The sequence below is a fragment of the Populus euphratica genome, unplaced genomic scaffold (genome assembly GCF_000495115.2).
Source record: "Populus euphratica unplaced genomic scaffold, PopEup_1.0 scaffold269.1, whole genome shotgun sequence".
NCBI classification, from domain to species: domain Eukaryota; kingdom Viridiplantae; phylum Streptophyta; class Magnoliopsida; order Malpighiales; family Salicaceae; genus Populus; species Populus euphratica.
The window spans coordinates 284,554-306,091 of record NW_011500150.1 but is presented as its reverse complement, the minus strand read 5'-3'; the positions used below and the strand labels follow the sequence as shown (position 1 = coordinate 306,091).

Below are 21,538 nucleotides of genomic sequence, written 5' to 3'. Positions count from 1 at the left end.
ATGAAGATTTGCGATACATTGGGGATCCAATTGAAAAGCAATACTACACAGGGAGTCGATTGAAAAATGGGCTGATGATAGTAAGGTTTGGAATCAGATGAGCTGCATAACATCACATGTTCAATTTCAAGTTCGGTATACTTCCTACGAGAAAATTAATATGGAGTCGAAGTCCTTGTCCAGATAATACTGTACTACGTCCTTCCTATTAATTCGGACAAGTAGTTGTAATATTAATTTCATATGACTCCTCTAATTATTTTATTTCAAACACGGGCGGTTGTTCAAAGCCAGAACCGGACTGGATTAGATAATCCAAATCCTAATCCAAAAGGAGATCGTTTAATTCCTTGTAATGTAATGGTGGATTCTAACCACTATAAATACAAGGTAATGGCGACGACCTTCTCAAGATTCAGTATCACTGACACAATATTCGTTTCTCGCTTTTGCTTGCTGCTTGCTTTGCTCTCAAATAATGGGTGCTGGTGGTTTTGTTGCCGGTGATGTTAAAAACTATCCCGGAAAGGTCACTCGGCATGTGGTAAATGCTTGTGTGCTAGGAGCCATGGGAGGATTAATTTTCGGATACGACCTCGGTATCTCGGGTGGTGTGACGTCTATGGCTCCCTTTTTGAATAAATTTTTCCCAGATGTTTATCGTAAGGAAGCATTAGATACATCCACTGATCAATATTGCAAGTTTAACGATATGGGGCTAACCCTGTTCACATCTTCATTATACTTGGCTGCATTAATTGCGTCTTTTGGAGCTTCTTATATCACAAGGACGTCGGGTCGGAAAAGAACAATGCTCCTTGGTGGCATCGTATTTTTCATCGGAGCTGCTCTCAATGCCGGTGCTGTGGACCTCTCAATGCTCATCGCCGGTCGCATTCTCTTAGGTGTTGGAGTTGGTTTTTCAACTCAGGTAATCAGCCCTTCTATCTATACTAAAAAGATCAATGCTCTTTGGTGGCATCATGTTTTTCATCGGAACTCTATTTATCATGCATTCTATGTGCTAAATTAATTGTAAATTTTTGTTTCGATATCGATCAGTCTGTGCCGCTCTATGTGTCCGAGATGGCTCCACAAAAACATCGTGGTGCTTTCAACATCGTGTTCCAACTCGCAATCACTATTGGCATTTTCATAGCTAATCTTGTCAATTACTTGACACCTAAGATTGCTGGAAACCAAGCATGGCGTTACAGCTTAGGCGGAGCGACCATTCCTGCGGCCCTCATCTGTCTTTCAGCGCTTAAACTGGATGACACTCCAAACTCGTTGTTAGAGCAAGGCAAAGCTGAAAAAGCTCGAGAAATACTTAGAAAGATACGTGGCCTTAACGACAAGGAAATTGAGTCTGAGTTTCAAGATTTAGTCACGGCCAGTGAGGCAGCTAAGCAAGTGGAGCATCCCTGGACTAGAATCCTCAAGAGACAGTATCGGCCGCAACTGACCATGGCTGTAGCTATTCCGTTTTTCCAACAACTTACTGGGATGAATGTGGTCATGTTCTATGCTCCTGTCCTCCTCCAGAGTATTGGTTTTGAAAGTAATGCTTCCCTCTTATCCACGGTTATCACCGGCGCTGTTAACATTCTTGCCACCGGTGTTTCAATCTATGGCAGTGACAAGTCTGGAAGAAGATCTCTGTTTCTTTCAGGTGGAGCTGTAATGTTTGTATTTCAGGTAATTAAGAATTATCTGTAGCCTGGAGATAAAAGTGTTCGCTTGTGTAGTTTGGTTTGCATATACTACTACTACTACTTGGATATCTTATGTAAATTAATGTTACTTGTGCAGGTTGCGCTCGCAGTTTTAATCGGATCCAAGTTTGGAACATCTGGAGATGTGATTGCATTGCCAAGGTGGTATGCCGGTATAGTTGTAGCATGCATCTGCTTATTTGTTTCTGCCTTTGCGTGGTCGTGGGGGCCATTGGGATGGCTAGTTCCGAGTGAAATATTTCCGCTAGAAATTCGATCAGCCGGGCAAAGCATCACCGTGGCAGTCAACATGTTATTCACTTTCTTCATAGCTCAGCTTTTCCTCGCAATGCTTTGTCACTTCAAATTTGGTTTGTTCATCTTCTTTGCAATCTTTGTGGCAATCATGAGCACCTTCATCTTTTTCTTTTTGCCTGAGACGATGAACATCCCCATTGAAGAGATGTCTAAAGTGTGGAAGCAACATTGGTATTGGAGGAGATTCATGCCTGAAGATGACGATTGCCGAGCTTTGGATGTCATGGTCTAGGAATGTCATCTTTTAATTAGCTTCTTTTAGTTTCTTTATTTTCTTTCTACTAGTTTTTTTCTATTTAATTAAACAGCAGCCGTAATGTGGACTTCTCAGGAAAATGTTGGAGGAGACTAAGTTTAAACCTTAATTTTATTAGATATATAAGTTTATTTGTTAATGAGTTCAATATCCAGTAAGAGTACCATCTTCCAATTATTGTTCTTGGACGAACTGCTGGGCGAGAGTTTATTGCAAATTTGTATGCTCTTCCCTTCAATTGAATATAAACCTGATGCTAATTAGGCTATTTTGGAAATATTCTTTCACGCGGAGCTGAGAAAGGGAGAAATATTCTCATGGAATCGGAAATTCTGAGTATGGATAGTAGACAATAAAGAACAACTCAAAGAACATTAATAAAGAGGATAGTTGTATAGATTACTAGATGCTGTAAGTGAGATGATGATAACTTTTCTGTGTTTCCTAGTTGTTGTTCAATATATTATGGGTTTCGAGTATTCTGATAGCAATCAGTTGAATATTATTGCCCTTGTGTTGTACTGCTGCTGAAGTTGTCAATCTAGCTTCTCCTGGCAAGGACGTGTTTCCATGACCATTCTATTAGCGCAAGAATTTACTTTTTTCGGCAATTTATCCTATGCGCATAGAGTTGTTGAGATCTCACTATTACCTAGAGAATGTTACATGAATAATTTTGTGAAGCAACACGCACCGCCAGCCTTAATGCTAGCGATAACATAAATACTTAAGGAAATTTATTTTAATCAAATAAATTATAGATGGATGACAAATTAATTTTAAAAAAATTTAAGTTTTTTTTATTCAAATAATCTTTAGTTTTTTTAGATTTAATTTTTAATTTATAATAATAACTCATGTTAACATTAATGATAAAGAAAATTAATTTTATAACTTTTTTACTTTCAAAACTCACTATACAAGGAAGATGAATTAAGAGTTTCTAATTTGAATTTTTTAAATTTTAGGCACTTCTCATCTTATTTTTAGTGGTTTTTTTTATACTCAGATTTTTCTTTTAAATTCAGAGCTTAGATTCATCTTGTTATATAATTTATGGTTCAAAAATCTTGTTTAGAAGCAGATTTAAATCAATATGGTATTGTTAGAATAATATGAGGCATATTGTAAACATCTTAGTTACATAAATAAGAAACAATAAATCTTTAAGGACAAGTGATTCATCCTTGACAATAAGAGTAAACAAGAAAACTGAAAAACTAATTTAACCGAGAAAGTTCAACCATGAAAAAAATTGATTAAATCAATTAGAATATTTAGAAAAACTTCCGGTTCGGTTTGATTTCAATTTTGTGATGCTTAAACCAAGTAACCCGAATCGACTCAAACCAGTTTAAATTAAAAAAATAATTGTATAAATAGCCTCCTCAGACACGCCACACAACACACACCAGCCACACCACACCTCTTTAATCCTCACAACCTCCCATAGCACTCACAAGTTCACACCTAATTAATTCTTTCAATCTTTAACTACCCCGACCCAAGCTCTCACAAGTCCACTCACCATTAATTCTTCACAGTAAACTATACTCATAATTAATTCTTTGTTATGCAACACCACCAGTTATCACAATATATCTTGTTTCAATTTTTGATATAGAAAACTGAAACAAACTGAAATTGGTCAGTTGAAATTGCGTTTGGTTTAGTTTTGGTTTTTTTTCAAAATTTCAGTTTGGTTATTTTTATAGATAAAAATCAAATCAGATAAAAAATGATCACCTCTACTTGACAACAACAAAAAAAATTATTATTTTAAAATGCTTCAAAAATATCTTATTTGAAAGTGCATTTAAATCAATATAGTTTTATTAGAATCTTCAAAAACATATTATAAATAGCTTACTGCACAAGGCGGGAGGAATAAAGCCTTAAAATTTTCAACATTGTACCTTTAGGAAACTATTTAGTATGCACAATTTCGAAAGTGTTTTCATCTCTATAATATTTCACCTTGTTGAAAGGTTCAACCATATTTTTTTATCACGAAAACCATATTCTTTGTCTTGATGATTATCAACATCTCATTTATAATATATTTCAAGCCTTGGTAGAATGCATGGTCTTCCCATCAATATGATTTCCATCATTTGCAACGTTTATGATCTCTATTAAATTAAGCATTAGCTGTAATAAGGACTTCTCAATAAAATGTTAAAAGATATAAAAGTTTAAACCTTAATTTTATTAGATATATAAGTTTATTTGTTAATGAGTTCAATATCCAATACAAGCTTTATCTTCCAATTATTATTGGACGAATTGCGGTGTGAGATTTTATTGCAAATTTGTATACTCTTCCCTTGAAATGATAACCAGATCTACTCACCTTGTTTCTTTGTATTTGGCTTGCTCGGAAATATAGGGAGAATCGATTTATGAAGCTTGGAATGAGGGCCCTGTCTCTTATCTTAGAAATGGCATTTTATCATAAAAATATGTTATAAAAGAAGTAAAACTTGGTAGAACATATTTTATCTAACGGAGCGTTATGGATAGGGATTCTTTGTTGCGGAATAATAAATAAAAAGAATTAAAGTAGAAAAAAGAATCTTTTAGATAAAAAAAAGTTAAGAATTGAAAGTAAAAAAAGAAAAAAGAAAAATGAGAATTGAAAAATATGCAACTCTGCAATTTTTTAATCAATTCATAAAAAACTTCATTACATTTAAAAAAATATAATATAAATACTAAAACTTTAAATAGAACAAATGATTAGGTTTATGGCCACTAAATAAAATACTCAACAATAATTAAATCAAACTCAATAAATAAAACCTATTAATAAACCTCAACTAAAAATTTATATAAATTAAATTAAAATATAAGTTAAAGTTCAATCTCTTAATAGTTTCGGTTACCTTTCATCATCTATTATCATTTAAGTACATAAACAATGTTTTAAGTCTAGTGTCCTCGCCATTCTCAGTATCAATTTTATATGAGATGGAGAACCTAAAATTTCTTAAGTAGAATAAGCAGCGGGGGATGAATGCATATAAGATTGGACTAATCGATTAGCAGGCACCATAATGCAAGCCAAAAGAACAAGGAGTGATATAAAGAATTGAACATGTTTCAAATATCATTGCTAACAGGATCAAGCTAGTCATTTTCACAACTTGATTCTTAGATTCATACCCAGCACATAAATAAAGTCCCTCTTTAGAGTTTCAAATCTATATAAATCCAAATATACATACAAACTTATCCTTTGAGTAACTAAAACAGAGTTCAACACAATACTAATAACAAAATTAATTTAATTATATAATTTGATTGTCTTAATATTATAGTTAATATAAATTCATAGTTATAAAGTACTAACTAGACAAGAAGAAAGGTACTAAGTGCAACCAAAAGAGAAAATTCTAAAGGTCTAATAAAAATAACTTACTAAGAAGCTATGAATCTGAAAAAAAAAATAATGAGATAATGAGTTTAACAACTCGATAAATAGATAACGTTTAATATATATATATATATATATATATATATATACACTACAATAATGAGGAATATATATACAATTATGGCTCTATATTCTTACAGGAGAGATTCTCAAATTGATCATAACAAGAGTATCATAAAGTAAAGCTTATTAGAAAATAAGAATGTAATGAGCATGAGACTCCATATCATGGGATGATTAGTCCGCATAGATTGGTGACTTCCCCGACCAACTAGGATTCAGATACGATATGCACAAAGACCAATATTATCCTTTAGCATTGGTATTCTGACTGTATGATCATAATCAAACAAATAGATTTATATCTCAAGGCTCAACTCATGACATCAATCAAATAAGAAATTATTAATGTAGAAGTCAATTCAAAAATATATATTGGCTCATATCAATAATTCAGATTTAACAATATATATATATATATATATATATATATATATATATATATATATATATATATATCAAGAAGCATGATACAGTTTATATTAACAATCTAAATATTTATAATATTTCTTATACATATGAAAAATTATTCACTCACTTGACTCAAAATCAAACAAAACTTGAAAGCAGATACCAATGAAATGCTCAAAAACAACTCGAAAAAAACTTACAACCTATTTAATGCACTTAATTAAGGACCAAAAACCTAAAAATTAAACGGTTTTTCACGAAATCTAATTCATAAAATCTAATTCATAAGAAAATAAATCATAAAAATTGATAGTATTTCACTAAATAACCCTTAATTATTTATCAAACTAATCTGAAAAATATAATATTACATCTACGAAGAAATCTGGAATTTCATCATATTTTTAGGGGTTAAATTGTAATTTTATCAATTGCAGGACCAAACTGAAAATAGTCATAAATTCATGACTATACTAGAATTTTGCTTGTAATTCATCCTCAATTCTGTTCAAAATCTTGAAGTATGATATGGGGATCATTCTGGAATTTCATCATATTTTTAGGGGTCAAATTATAATTTTATCAAATTAGAGGATCAAATTGAAAATAGTCATAAATTCATGACTATACCGGAATTGTGTCCATAATTCATTCTTAATTTTGTCCAGAATCTCAAATTATACTTAAGGGACCATTTTAAAATTTCATCATATTTTTAAGAATTATTTTATAATTTTATCAAATTAAAAAACCAAATTAAAAATATCATAAATTAATAATTATCCTGAAATTTTACCCATAATTCACCTTAATTTTATCCGCAATCTCGAAAGTTATTCACTTTTCTCCTTTTCTTTATCCCGCTCTCTCCTCCTAGTTCATTCTCTCTCAAATCAGATTTTCATCTTTCTTTTCTTTTATTCAATTTATACTTTTCAGTGTTTATTTAATTACTATAATATTCTTTATCTATTGTCTAAACCTTCCTCAGACTTTGTTGTCTTTTTCTGTTATCTTTCATTTTCAAAACATCACAGCCATGGCCGCCCGCTAATGGAAGCACGAGTCTAGTTTTAAATGGGGTTCCAATGGAATGGGATGGAGAGTTTCAGGTGGGATTATTTTTTTCTGTTTGTATATATTCAATGAAAATGGAGGGGTGGACAGTTTCAATAGTTGATGATCTAAAAAAATAAAACTAATTAGAAGTTGACAAAAACAACTATTTGGCAGCTTTAATATTGATGACAAAAAAAAATCACTTTGACTTCTTAATGGACATCACGCTAATCATTAATGATTTTTGAAGTACAATAATAACAATAATAATATAATTATGAATAAAAATAAATTAAAAAATGAGATATATAATTATTCACGGATTAATAATATATGCATTCAATGTTTTTATATTTTAAAACCCATTTTAAAAAAGTTTAAATTTTTTTATATTTTTATAAATTTTAAATTAATATATTTTTAATGTTTTTAAATAATTTTAATGTACTAATATTAAAAATAATTTTTAAAAATAAAAAAATACTACTAATATATATTTTAATATAAAAAATTATTTAAAAAATAACTACAAACATAACCTAACATGCTCTTAACACCTTCAAAATATTATATAAATATTAGGAATTAATGGAATTCTTTAAGAAGTGTTGAAGCAATGGTTGCGTTGCTTTAAACTTTATCACGTTGGAGTAGTATAGTTTATTAAATTTTTATTGGTTGGCCCATGCACAATACTGCAATTTTCAACGGCGGTGGTCTGCAGGACTTTTTCCCTTCATGTGCTGGTATTTAAATGTCAAAGACTGAGGAGGAGGAGGAGGTGTTCAAGATAATATTGTTTTATTTATTTTTAAAATTAATATAATAAAACGTTTTAAAAATAAAATAAGTAGTTAGCAACAATATTAATACAACCTGCTTACGACTTTGCCTGTCCATGTTCACCCTAACGAGAAGTAGAAGCCTTGGTAACCATCAATTTTATGACTTTTTAATTAATGATGGTAGTTGAAGCCTCCAAAGGCAGTAATGTCACCTGCAACTAGCCTTATTTATGTTCCGCTCTTATCATCTTACGTTTGATTTTTATTTTTATTTTATTTTTGAATTTTCAGCTGGTTTGCGAGTTGATCAATTCTATTTTTTTTAATAGTTTTAGAAACACATGTTCACAGCAATTTAATGTATTTAAAAAATGTAATAATTTTTTACTATTCATCTTAATTTTTTTTTTAAATAAAGAAATAAACTTCTTAACCACCTTTGAGATGAATTTATCTTATCTATGGATTAGCATAATAATTTTTTTAAATATTCATCTTAATTTTTTTTTTAAATAAAGAAATAGACTTCTTAACTACCTTTGAGATGAATTTATCTTATCTATGGGATAGCATTTCTATTCTTTTTTTTTTTTTTTTTGTGGGGGGGGGGGGGGGAAGAGTGTCGTCTTTATTCATTGTGGCTTGCAAAATTCAATATCGTTGCCTGACGGTGTACATAATACTTGCCTGCCGGTAGCATGTCACCCTCCATGCTCCAAACTGTCTTTTTTCCCGGTGGATAGCGAAACCAATAGCCTAAAATAAAATCCCAATTGTTTATTTATCGAAATATGATTCATTACTTTGTCTTTACTGTTGTGTATATTCACAAGAATATACAATTGAGGAAAAGATTCAGATACATAAGTTGATTGATTTGTGGTCATTAAATAATTGAGAAAAAAAATGATATTCTATTCCTGATAGTTCATCAAGAAATTGGATAAATATACAAAACTGTTCCACTTTTGTTTTTTTTATTTTTATTTACGTGGGGTGTCCGGGCCAGCTTACGCGCACCACGACTAATCCCCACGGCCCACTGAACAGCCTGCAAGCCCAGTGAGCAGGTAAGGCACCGCGGGGATGACAAGCGTGCATGGTGAGGTTCGAACCCAGGTGCGGAGGGAGAGGACAAGCCCCTCCCACCGCTAGGCTAGAACCTCACTTTTAAACTGTTCCACTTTAATAAGTCTAGTTGCAGGTGACATTACTGCCTATGAAGGCTTCAACCTCCATCATTAATTCAAAGTCATAAAATTGATGGTTTCTACTTCTCGTTATGCAGAGAGACAAAAGTACTCCTCGAATGCCCTAACAAAACTGTTCCACATTAAACAGGCCCTCCTCCAGCAGTCATCGTCCTTAAATGTTGCTTCCAGTTTTTCAAACTACTTTGTAACTATCTGTAGGAATTGACGCTACCCTTTGAATTATTGCACCATCCCGATCATATAAACTAAGTTTTTTATATATATTTAGGGTTTCTCGAGCAAGTTTACACGTATTATACTACATTTCTACACTTTGAATAACGCTTATAAAACAGAACTTATACCCTACAATCCGTCAGACCGTCACCATCAATATTAGCTGAGTAAAAACCATATATGAAGCAGTGTTCTTCGACCCCATTAGCCACCTACCCTTAGATGCTCTGCTTTGGTCTCCACGATCCTATTCTCGTATCCAAGGAAAGTTTGTGCTGGGAACGTCGTCGTCATTTTTGACCTTTCTTAGGTCAGGTGGCCCAAGATAATGGTGGTGGTTTGGGAAGAAAGAGAATCGATATCTAAAATTACATGCTAACTTTTGATCTCGGACTGCATCATCATTACCAAGAAAGGCAAGACAGTTCTGGAGAAAAATAAAAGGTGATTTGATTTTGAACAAAGAGAAACAAAAGATTTGATGGTGATTTAATTTATAAAAAATCCGTACACTTATATAGCAAAAATAGAAGATGGTAAACTCAAATAGGAAAAAACTTAAAAAAATGCTCACAAAAATATTATCAGCTCAAAACTAAATAAGTGAGGATCATCAAATTATATAAATCTATCATTTATAATGATTTTTTTAATACAAATAGAAACAATGATTGATTGGAAGTGGTTTTTATTTATTTATTTATTTGCAGTTATTTAAAGACATTTTCAAACCAATTCTCATTACCAAAAGTAATTATACTTCGTAGATTAAATTAAAGATAAAAATCAAAGGATCCATCTAATTTGAAACGGTTTTTTGCCTATGCTTATGATTAAAGGTTATTTCTAAGGATTTTGTTGAATCAAATTGTTCAAGTGATTTTCTTTTTAATAATTAATGGTACTTTTAGATAAGTTTATATAGAATAAAAGTTTTTTTAAGAAAACAAAATTAGATTTGAATCTTGTTTGTTTGCTAAAAAGTAGATTTTTTAAAAAGAAGTAAATTCTAGAAAAGTGAGTTATTTTTTAATATATGGTAGTATAATGAAAAATAAGTGAAAAAATACTTTTCAATTTTTAGTTATGTCATAGAAAATAAACTATAAAATAACTTATTAATATTTATTTTTTCAGATTTATTAAAATAACAAGGAATAAATCTTACAAATTAAAAAGTTAAATGAGAATGAAATTGAAAAAAAATATAATTTCATAAATTATCTCAAATAAAATAAATAATAATCAAAATAATAGAGATCTTATCTAAAAAATTAAAAAAATTAAAAGATGAAGATAAAAATAATAATAATTACCATTTCATAAATTATTTCAAATAAAATAAGTAAAAATTAAAAGAACGAGGATCAAATTTGATAAATAAAAATTTTAATTAAAAAATAATATGGGAAGAGCAAATAATAATTATAAAAGTAAAAATCAAAGTTAATATAAAAAATAAATTCTAGGAGATGAAATTGAAAAAAATATTGAAAATAAAATATATATATATATATATAGCAATTAAAAATTTAAGGACTAAATTTGATATAATCAACAAATAATATAATATTTTAAAGTTTTTTATAATTTTTATAAAGTATTTTCATTTAAAATAAAAAAAAATATTTTTCTAGAAAACAATTTAATTTTTTTAACTAAAAAATATTTTAACTTAATTATAAAGTACTTTTATTATCTAATTTTTTTAAAACAAATAAATTTAAAAAAAAAATTAAAAATAGTTTTCAGAACTACTTTTCAAACAAAACAAACGCAGCTTGAAATAAAAAAATAAAGAAGTTTCTTGACGGCATCGCCTATCTCCTTTTATCCAGGGAGGTCTAATGGCTATGATCAATGCAGAGGTTATCGAACCGCCAAATGTCATGAAAATATTAGTCACTCAAATTCAGCATTTAAATCTTTGATCTTTCGTTTATGTTTTTTTACCAGAACTTCGTTCATGCACTTCTGGTTCTTCTGTCTGCTCTCTCTGTCTCTCTTTCCTCCATTGTCTATTCCTTATCCTCCATTCCAATCTCTGCTCCACAAATCATCCCTGACTTATCCTTGACTGCTAATTTAGGAAACAAAACCAAATATGGAACAAGATCCCATTTATCAGTTCCTTATTTTTGAGTACCTGTTGACTTTATAGCAAGCAGGTTGTGCACTCCTGCAGCCACAGATTTCAATCATAAACAAAACCCGCTATTTCATTTTCCTTTCTTTTGTCTCTCAATCAATCTGTAATGGAGAAATCTGGTTATGGTCGTGATGGTATTTACAGGTCACTAAGACCAAAACTTGTCCTTCCTAAGGATCCTAACCTTTCTTTGGTCTCGTTTCTTTTTAGAAACTCCAATTCTTACCCTCATAAACCGGCTCTTATTGATGCGGATTTGTCTATAACCTTATCTTTTTCAGAGCTCAAATCCATTGTCATCAAGGTCGCTCATGGATTACTCAATCTGGGCATCTCTAAAAATGATGTTGTTCTTATCTTTGCTCCCAATTCTTACCAATTCCCTATCTGTTTCTTGGCTATCACTTCCACCGGTGCTATTGCAACAACTGCAAATCCTCTTTATACAACCTCAGAACTTTCGAAACAGATTAAAGATTCTAATCCCAGGTTGATTATTACAGTCCCTGAATTGTGGGACAAAGTCAAAGGTTTCAATTTGCCTGCTGTCTTCTTAGGACCCAAACGAGTGTCTTTGCCGTTGGAGTCAGGTTCTAGAATCACAAGTTTCGATTCTTTGGTTGGGTTAGGAGGATCTAATTCTCAGTTTCCTTCGAGTAATGTGAAGCAAAGTGATATATCTACGCTTCTGTATTCGTCAGGGACTACAGGGGTTAGTAAAGGAGTGGTTTTGACACATGAGAATTTCATTGCTGCTTCTTTAATGGTCACTATGGATCAAGTAATGGCAGGTGAGATGCACAATGTTTTCCTTTGTTTCTTGCCCATGTTTCATGTGTTTGGATTGGCTGTGATCACTTACTCACAGCTACAAATGGGAAATGCTGTTGTGTCAATGGGAAAGTTTGAATTTGAGATGGTTTTGAAGACTATTGAGAAGCACAGAGTGACCCATATGTGGGTTGTGCCTCCAGTGGTGCTTGCTTTGGCTAAACAGGATATGGTTAAGAAGTATGACCTTTCGTCGTTGAGAAATATTGGTTCTGGTGCTGCCCCTTTGGGAAAAGATTTGATGAAGGAATGTGCCAAGAATTTGCCCGATACTATAATTTCTCAGGTAGTTGAATATGGCTGGTTTTAATGCTTAAAGAAAATCATAATTCAAGTTTAAGAAAATATGAAATGTTTCGAAGTTCACGTTTATGCACAGAAATCATTTCCTTTTGATTTGAAAAAAAAAGAGAAAGAATTTCTTCTTTCTGAATCATGTTCTCTGTGGTTTTAGGGCTATGGCATGACTGAAACTTGTGGCATTGTATCAGTGGAGGATTCGAGACTAGGTGTTCGACATTCTGGCTCTGCTGGAATACTTGCTGCAGGAATTGAGGCCCAGATAGTCAGTGTGGAAACTCTAAAGCCTCTCCCTCCTAATCAGTTAGGGGAAATATGGGTTAGGGGACCCAATATGATGAGAGGTAAGATGCCATCTAGCATGCTTCAATGAGAAGTTTTCAGTTCTTGCGCAAATGGCTGTGTTAGAACAAAAACTAAATGTTGTCCAACTAGGAAAAATAATGAGATGACTAACTTGGATTAAAATTAGATTATCTTGACGGAATAACATCTGAAATACCCATTTAACTAAAGCCACCATGTTTGTGCAATCCATTGGCAGGTTATTTCAATAATCCGCAAGCCACAAAAGATACCATAGATAAAAGGGGTTGGTTACATACTGGAGATCTTGGATATTTTGATGATGATGGACAACTTTTTGTTGTTGATCGGATTAAGGAGCTCATCAAGTATAAAGGTTTTCAGGTACTATCTAGTAAAGGAAATTCCTAAATATTTGTAAAATTGTTTATCGCCTGAAGAAATACATTGCAACATTACTCATGCACTTTGGCTATTCTCTGAGCTGAATGGCTTCTGAATGGTGTTGACATTTTCTTGATCGATTTTCACTAGGTTGCACCTGCAGAACTGGAAGGGCTGCTAGTTTCTCATCCTCAAATTTTGGATGCTGTTGTCATCCCGTAAGTTGAACACAAGGATTTGTGCCGCTGACATCAGCGGACTCGTGAAAACTACTTTAATGTACATTTATATCATCAGTTCATGCTGCTGATTATTTGCATCACTTAACTCGTTTTAGATATCCCGATGCTGAAGCTGGTGAGGTCCCAGTTGCATATGTTGTGCGCTCACCCAATAGCGCGCTGACTGAAGTAGATGTTCAGAAATTTATTGCTGATCAGGTAAGTGGCAGATTATGGAAAGTAGTGCGCTTTCTTGAGAATCATAAGTCATTTAGTAGAATACAGTTTGGTTTGATTAAACTTCTATCTCGTCTTTGGAACTATGAATTCTGAATTCCATTGGATTGCAGAAAACTTGGGGGAACTTGCTCTGCACAACTGTCAAAGATTAGGCAACACCTAGTAATGTAGTAATATCACTATTCTAACTGTTAGATTCTGTTTTCTAAAATAAATTCATGCCATCTAGTTCTCAAAGCTATGCTGTGTCGTCCATAATTGTCAGTCCAGTAGCTCTGTTGCTGTTGCTCGTTCAAAAAAAAAACATCTTTTTTCTTTAACTTGCATGTGATGTTTGAAATAAGTTTTTTTCTGTAACTTACAATCGATTTTCTTCTCTGAAGTGGAAATACTTACAAATATGCACTCTGTACATGGAATACATTTTTATTTTTTTCTGTGATAATTACGCCATGGCCGCCACTTTGTTCAGCTCACCATCGACCCCTTTCTCTGTTTTGCAGGTTGCACCTTTCAAAAGACTGCGGAAGGTGACTTTCACAAATACTGTACCTAAATCAGCTTCAGGAAAAATCCTCAGAAGAGAGCTCATTCAGCAAGTAAAATCCAAGATATGAGGTTCTACGATCCATTCGCGAATACTTGGCTTGCAGGAGAATCGACCTGGATTCTTAACTTGGCTTCCATTTCTCTTCTTGTTGAATGAAAAAAGATTTTTATTTAAGATTTCCAGTTACTAAGTAAATTGTTTTTTCAACACGTTATGGAAGTTATTATCAGTCTCAAGTAACTAATGTTCTTCAAATGTTGCCCAAGGCTTACTTCAGGCTCTAGGATTCACTGGATGTCGTAAGCCCAAAGCATGATCCGCCATTGTGTAGTATCAGCAAAATGCTGTCTATCACAACTATCTAGACAATTGATGAGTGGTTGTTGTACTCAGGACAGTAAAACCATTCCTCGATCGCAAGAAGTCTATGAACCCAATTCTTAAATAGAAGTGAAAAATAAAAACTCCTAGCAAGAAGAAAGAAAATCAGTTAAAAGACAATCCAAAGCCACGAGACCGAAAGCTCGGTGACCATCTTCAGGGACGAATTTCCTCCGAAACCAATGTTGCTTCCACACTCTACACATCCCTTCAATTGGTATGTTCTTTGTTTCAGGAGGAAGAATTCAATGAAGTCATAATAGCCACAGAACACGCATACAAGATGAACAAGCCAAATTTCATGAGGCAAAGCATGGGAAAAAAACAAATTTCATGAGGCAAAGCATGGGAAAAAAAGAGTTGGTCAATCCATAATGTAAACAAAGTTGAATAAGTAGGGATTTTCACACGCAACCTGTTAAAGCATGTAATTCATTTCTTATTATTTTAGAGTGTTTGTTTCTGGCAACTTCTAATGCATTGATTAATTGTAAAAATAGACTAATCAAGCTATCATTTGGAAACATGACATTGAAGATGAATATGTTCATATTTACAAGTGACTTGGAGATGATAATGATTTATAAAAAGTAGATTTTATTAAAGAATTAGTTTATGATCAACTTGAATTTACTGTGAGTAAATTTGAGTTAGATGAATCTGAAGATTTGCAAATGATTTATTCTCAGAAAGAAATCACAGATGAAAAAGGCACCGAAAATATTTATAGGAATCTTTTGTCAAAAGTGACAACAGATTCAACACCCGATATCACACGAATTGATAATTACTTTCCTAAAGAATCTTTATTTTCTCTTAGTTCAATGCCTTAATTTGCTGAAAATATCAATTTTGTTACTTCAGGATTTTTGCCACCTCACTAGAGCATCGAAGTCAACAAAAACTTTTGAACAACGTGCAAAACTTTTATTGGAATAGCCCTTACTTTTTCAAATATTATCTTGATCAAATATTTCAAAGAAGCATTCCCGACAATAAGGTAAGTTGTGTCTTTAAATTTTATTATTCTAAGGCATGTGAGAATCATTTCTCATAAAAAAAGACAACTATAAAAATCTTATAATATAGATTATATTGGCCCACCATGTTCAAAGACACACATATGTTCTGCAAAGCTTGTAAAAATTATCAAAAATCAAGATTTATTTCAAAACATAAAGAATCATTAGATAATGTTCTACTGACTTTTGAGACGTATCCTAATAGAGATTGGTATTGTGCATTTCATGACTTATGATCTCATTTTCATAAAGAACATGCTCGACATATTCTTAGAAATCTGACTGAAAAAGACCATGTTTGTTAGTTTTAAGAAAACTGGATGGAAAGTCTATCCTCGACCTATTGAAAGCATTTAAGCCGTTCTTGGACGTAAAGTCAAGGGAAGGTATGAGCCATAATCATAACTACTTAGACATACATATGTTTTTTTTTTCAAAATAAATAAATAAATAAAGAGAGAGAGAGAGAGAGAGACTTCAGCTAGCCTGTATATAGGTGGTATGATTATATTATCAATTTCTCATCTATAAAATCTTCTCTTCCTTTCCTTCATTTTTACTCAACCTATACATTCAACAAATATAGAAGTGTGTAGAAATGGTAGGTTCCTCAAGTTCCTCAAGTCATCATATAAGAAACATTTATGTTTTCAGTGGATCCAGTCTTGGGAAAGAAATAGAGTTTTTAGAATCAACAAATCATCTTAGTCAGGTATTAGCTGAAAGAAAGATTCATTTAGTATATGGATGAGGGGAGTATCAATAGCTATATTTTTTGGAGGTAGTCAAGTTTTTGGGGTTGTCCCTAAAGCTTTAGCAAATAAAGACATCATTGGAAAAACAATTAAAAAGAAACTAAAGGTCTCTACAATGTCTGATCGAATGAATGCAATGTTTAAACACGTTGATGCCTTTATTACCTTACTAGGTAGTCTAGGCATATTGAAAGAGATCTTTCACATTTTCTCTAGGGCCCAACTGCGCATTCACCATAAACCCATAGATCTATTAAATGTTAATGGTTTTTACGATAAGTTGTTATCTTTTCTTGATAATCCTGTGAAACAAGAATTTCTAACATCTTCGGTACAACAAATCATAATCTCTACTGCTACTGCTGAATAATTGATTGACCAACTACAATATTTCATCACTGTAATTGATCCCTACATGAGTTATATAAATTGGTCAACTAAGAAAAGTTGTAAGAAGCTGAGATTGAATTTGAGCCTTAGTTTATAAAAAACTTGCATCTTTTGGTTTTATTAATAACATATTATTTTGTTTTGTTATTTCTTATATTTGTATAAGTGTGTTTCATATTTTTTAGTTTTCATTGTTTCTGTGAAGTCTTCTATACTCTATCTTTCTACCTTAGGATATTGAGAACAAGTCTCATTTTGGTTGGCGAAGAGAGTAGTAGTTGATATTAAAAAAAAAACTGTGTTTTCTATTTCATAAACCATTTGCAAAACTATTATTACTAGGATGGTAGAGTATGGAGGAATTTTATTAACTCTTGAGACGCATCTTAGTAAATATTTTTCAATGGTTATTTACAATATTCATAATAAGGTCTATCACATATATCTCTTGAAATATTCAGATTTACAAACTCTCATATTATTATCAATTGATTCTGCTCATATACTTATTAAACAAGTATTCATAAACCTTTATTTTCACACACACACATTAACATATGATTGTGGATTGCATATTGGATTATTACATTATTTATGTTCTTTTGTTAAAGGTAACAACTAAAGAAAAGGGATAGTGTATCATTTCATAATCTTTTTTCTTACAATTATTCCTTATTTATCCTAACTACACAAGGAAAGAAGAGTTGGTGATATTTAATGACATATTACTTTCTTTGTTTGGGATATTTAAACTTGTTTAATGAAGAACTATATTTATTATTTGGGTTTTATGTAATTTTCATTATTAAAGACTTGTTTTAGTTTCAGTTAGGACTTTTACTTTTTGAGTTCATCACAACCTATTATTAGTCATTGTTTAGGTTTATTATGTGTTTTGGGCTTTAGTTTTTATTAGGCTTTGTTTTAGGCCTTGGGTTTATTGTATTAGGGTTATTTAGAAGGAATGTATATTATTTTCTTTATTGTGTAATCTAGAAGCCATAATCTTTTGAATAAACTTGTGTTTTCCATTATGCAACACTTTTCTCTTTGTTTGAAGAAACAAAGAAGAAGAGAAACTAAAAGAATTTATACAAAATTAAAATAAAACACAAAAAAATAAAGGGCATACCCTTTATTTTTTTGTGTTTTATTTTAATTTTGTATAAATTCTTTTAGTTTCTCTTCTTCTTTGTTTCAACTCAAGTTTCTTGTTGCCATGCACTTATGGTTTGAGTTTTCTTTTTCTTTCTATTGTCTAGTTTTTACTATTGGGTCTTTTTATTAAAAAAAAAAAGCTTTTATTTCGATGCAATTTATCCTCTTAGAATAAAAAAAAAAATCAAATCGTATTTCTCGTTTATATGGGTTGATTCATTTAGGTAATAAGTGAATTAAAGTTTTTAGGTTTGGTTTCATTAAAATCAATTCAAATTTGAGAACTTGGTTTAGAAATTCTATTCCATGGTGTTTTTATATGATATCTTGCTTGTTTTTCATCTTATCTTTCAATTTGTGTCATGTATTCACAAAAAGAGAAGAAATGGAGAAGGGTTCTTGCTTAAGAAAGCAAAGAGACATCCTATATGTTTTGGGTTTTAAAGTAAGAATTTGATAAGTTGAAAGAACTATTCTATAAATGGCAAGCTTCATAGAAATAGGGGAGCAATAATGTTGAAAGGATGAAAAGATGGAGGAAAAAAAGGGTTGCTATTTTAATACAAAGTTGTTAGAGTTTAATGTTGACAAGAAAAAAGCTCTGAATGCTTATACAAGTGGCCTATGAAACATCCATTATACCTATTAAGATTAAAGGATAAATCATCTTGAAGAAATATAGAATGATAAGATCCAAGAAAAGGTTGAGTAAGAAAATTCACATTTAAGTGTAGTTATGCTTATTGTATGCCTTTACACTATTAAACATAAATCTCAATCTAATAATTGAATCAAGCTAATATTTTACTAGGAATTTTAAAATATTTCTTTTTATATTAGGTTAAAATTTTTATATCAATTGGATCTCGAGAAGGTCTTGTGATATAGGTTAGCATATGGAATATAGATTTTATTTGTTGTTATTTAACTTATAGGCTTCCTATTTAGAGAGGATTCTTCTCTTAATGATACAAAGGTATTTAACAACTTTTTTTTTTTTAGTTCTATAAAGATATTTAATGGATAGTGACATAGTTTTTAAGTGTGGCAAGAAGTTCTTAATGTTTTAAAATGAGCTACACAAGAAAATAGAAGACTGGTGGTATTTAATGACATGTTACTTTGTTTTTTAAGGCTATTTAAGCTTGATTGATGAAAAACTATATTTAGTATTTGAGTTTGTGTTTTTTCATTATTAAAGACTTGTTTTAGTTTCAATTTGAACTTTTACTTTAACAAGGTTTATCCAGCGTTTTGGAATTTAGTTTTTATTGGGCTTTATTTTGGGCCTTTAGGCTTATTTAGGAGGAATGTATATTATTTTCCTTGTTACAAAATCCTACAGTCATGATGTTTTGAATAAATTTATGTTTTTCATGATGCAATATTTTTCTCTTTATTGGGATAAAAAAAAAAGTTTGATTTATCAACATATATTTGAGCTTGTGACATCTTTACATACATCAAATTCTTTATGCTTTATAATCAACAAGTCCAAGTTCAATTTCCAATACTTTTGGTTCTTAGATATATGGTTATCTCTAAATTGAGGTTTCTCTATCAATCTTAAAAATATAGATAGGGCATTAGTTAGCCAAGAAAATATCACAAGGAATCCATGTTGTCCATTATTAGTACTGAATAATGTTTTTAAAATATTTTGCCTCGCCATCTTAATTAGATGTATCCAAACCTCAAATCCACCTTAATGAACATTGTTGCTCCAACTAATTCTTCTAATAGCTCATCCACCAAGGGTATAAAAAATGTATCCTTAATTGTCAGCTTATTAAAGGCTTTATAGTCTATACAAAGCTTTCATAAACCATCTTTATTCTTAATTAGAGTCATTAGAGTAACAAATAGGTTGTTGTTTGGCTGAATTACCCTTGATTTCAACATTTCATTAACCACTTTCTCCACATATTCTTTTGTGTTCCAAATTACCTATATAGTCTTAAGTTAACATGTTGAGCTTTTTTTGCATGTTATGGTGTGATCATGGCCTCTGGTTTTAAACTTTCTGGCTCCTTAAACACCTCTTAGTAGTATTTCAATAACTCTAAAGCAGGAAATCTTTTTGGCTCCTTAAACACCTCTTGATAGTATTTCAATAACGTCTCTAAAACAGAATTCTTTTCCTCAATAAAAGGTAGGGTGGACAACATTTAACACATCATATTATCAGCATTCTCTAAAATAATCAAACTACACAAGCTCACCTTTGTAAGTTATGATGGACTATCTAATGAGTCATTCAATTGTTTAAACATAATAATATGTAGTTTGGTAGTCCTATCCCTTTTAAGCACTACTTCGTGACCTTTCCAAGTAAAGTACATCCACAGCTCTCTATAATCTGATACTATGTTTCCTAGCATATCTAGTCATTAAATACCAAGTATCATGTCATAGTTGTTTAGATTAATAACGAAGACATCAACCATAAAATCTGTCCTCTCTATTTTCCACTTGCAGTTCTAATATACTGCAATACAATACATAGTTCTACCATTTGTTGACTCAATTCTTAAAGGCTTAATAAATTTTAAAGTCACATTGTAACTTCTTAGCTAATTTTGTGCTTAAGAAATTATAGGTATTGCCTAAGTCAATCAAGATAAAGATTAAGTGTTTACTCCTCTTACCAATGACCCATAAGATATGGTACCTCATTGTACCTTCCAAGGTATTGAGGGGAAATGAGAGGTATGATTGTACCTGAATTAGCTTTTTCCTCAACATTCTCATCTTTTTAATTATCTTCCTCATATTCCACTATATATAATGAATATAGTTTCTTGTTCTTACATTTATACTCATATATAAACATGTCATCATACTAGAAATATAAGCTCTTAACCCTTATTTTTTCTAACTCCCTGGTTTTTAATGATTTGATAGGTTTTATATATTGGTATGCGATTGTTTAGCGGGTTTATACTTCTTAAGTGATTTTAGAAAGGATAAAATTTGGTTATTGTATGATCATCTATAAGATAGAGTGTTGTCTTGTTCATGAGTAAGGTTGTAAGCTTGTTTTAGGGTTTTTTTTTATTCAAATATCTTGACTAAATTCTTGATCTCACTTCTAATCCTCTAATAAAGAACATAATGGCCTATTTTTCATTGATTTCAGTCATGTTTCATAAAATATCAAAGTCTATATATAGATCTCAAGACTTCTAAGTTGTCTCTATAACACCCCAAGTTTTCTTAATCAATATTAAATATAAACTCATGGTATATCACACACACACACACTTTAAAACCATCATATTTTGCAAAACGTAGGGCGATACCTCATTGTTGAGCAACATTCAATTAAATAGATTCTAAATTTATCAAGGCGAAGATTTTCCATTTTTAACAAAGTTTCGA

The 21,538-nt window shown here is 31.3% G+C and overlaps 2 protein-coding genes across 2 annotated transcripts; both read left to right on the top strand.

The window, feature by feature from the left end:
• The first annotated feature begins 454 nt into the window (after positions 1-454).
• Positions 455-2,271, top strand: LOC105110927 (sugar transport protein 1-like). Its single transcript, XM_011006140.1, has 3 exons — positions 455-931; positions 1,063-1,698; positions 1,813-2,271. Exons 1-3 carry the CDS (start codon positions 479-481, stop codon positions 2,263-2,265), a joined length of 1,542 nt encoding a protein of 513 aa, XP_011004442.1. The 5' UTR covers positions 455-478; the 3' UTR covers positions 2,266-2,271.
• Positions 2,272-11,265: 8,994 nt separating this feature from the next.
• Positions 11,266-14,722, top strand: LOC105110926 (4-coumarate--CoA ligase-like 7). The gene is made up of 6 exons (XM_011006139.1): positions 11,266-12,736; positions 12,905-13,094; positions 13,295-13,440; positions 13,591-13,658; positions 13,778-13,880; positions 14,405-14,722. The coding sequence occupies exons 1-6, from the start codon at positions 11,726-11,728 to the stop codon at positions 14,516-14,518; spliced, it is 1,632 nt and encodes a 543-aa protein (XP_011004441.1). The 5' UTR covers positions 11,266-11,725; the 3' UTR covers positions 14,519-14,722.
• The last annotated feature ends 6,816 nt before the right edge of the window (positions 14,723-21,538 follow it).

Coding starts and splice junctions, on each gene's coding strand:
- LOC105110927 (XM_011006140.1), top strand. CDS start 479: ATGGGTGCTGGTGGTTTTGTTGCCGGTGATGTTAAAAACTATCCCGGA. Junction 932..1,062: donor GAGTTGGTTTTTCAACTCAG/GTAATCAGCCCT, acceptor GATATCGATCAG/TCTGTGCCGCTCTATGTGTC. Junction 1,699..1,812: donor CTGTAATGTTTGTATTTCAG/GTAATTAAGAAT, acceptor TTACTTGTGCAG/GTTGCGCTCGCAGTTTTAAT.
- LOC105110926 (XM_011006139.1), top strand. CDS start 11,726: ATGGAGAAATCTGGTTATGGTCGTGATGGTATTTACAGGTCACTAAGA. Junction 13,095..13,294: donor GGGACCCAATATGATGAGAG/GTAAGATGCCAT, acceptor ATCCATTGGCAG/GTTATTTCAATAATCCGCAA. Junction 13,659..13,777: donor TTGGATGCTGTTGTCATCCC/GTAAGTTGAACA, acceptor AACTCGTTTTAG/ATATCCCGATGCTGAAGCTG.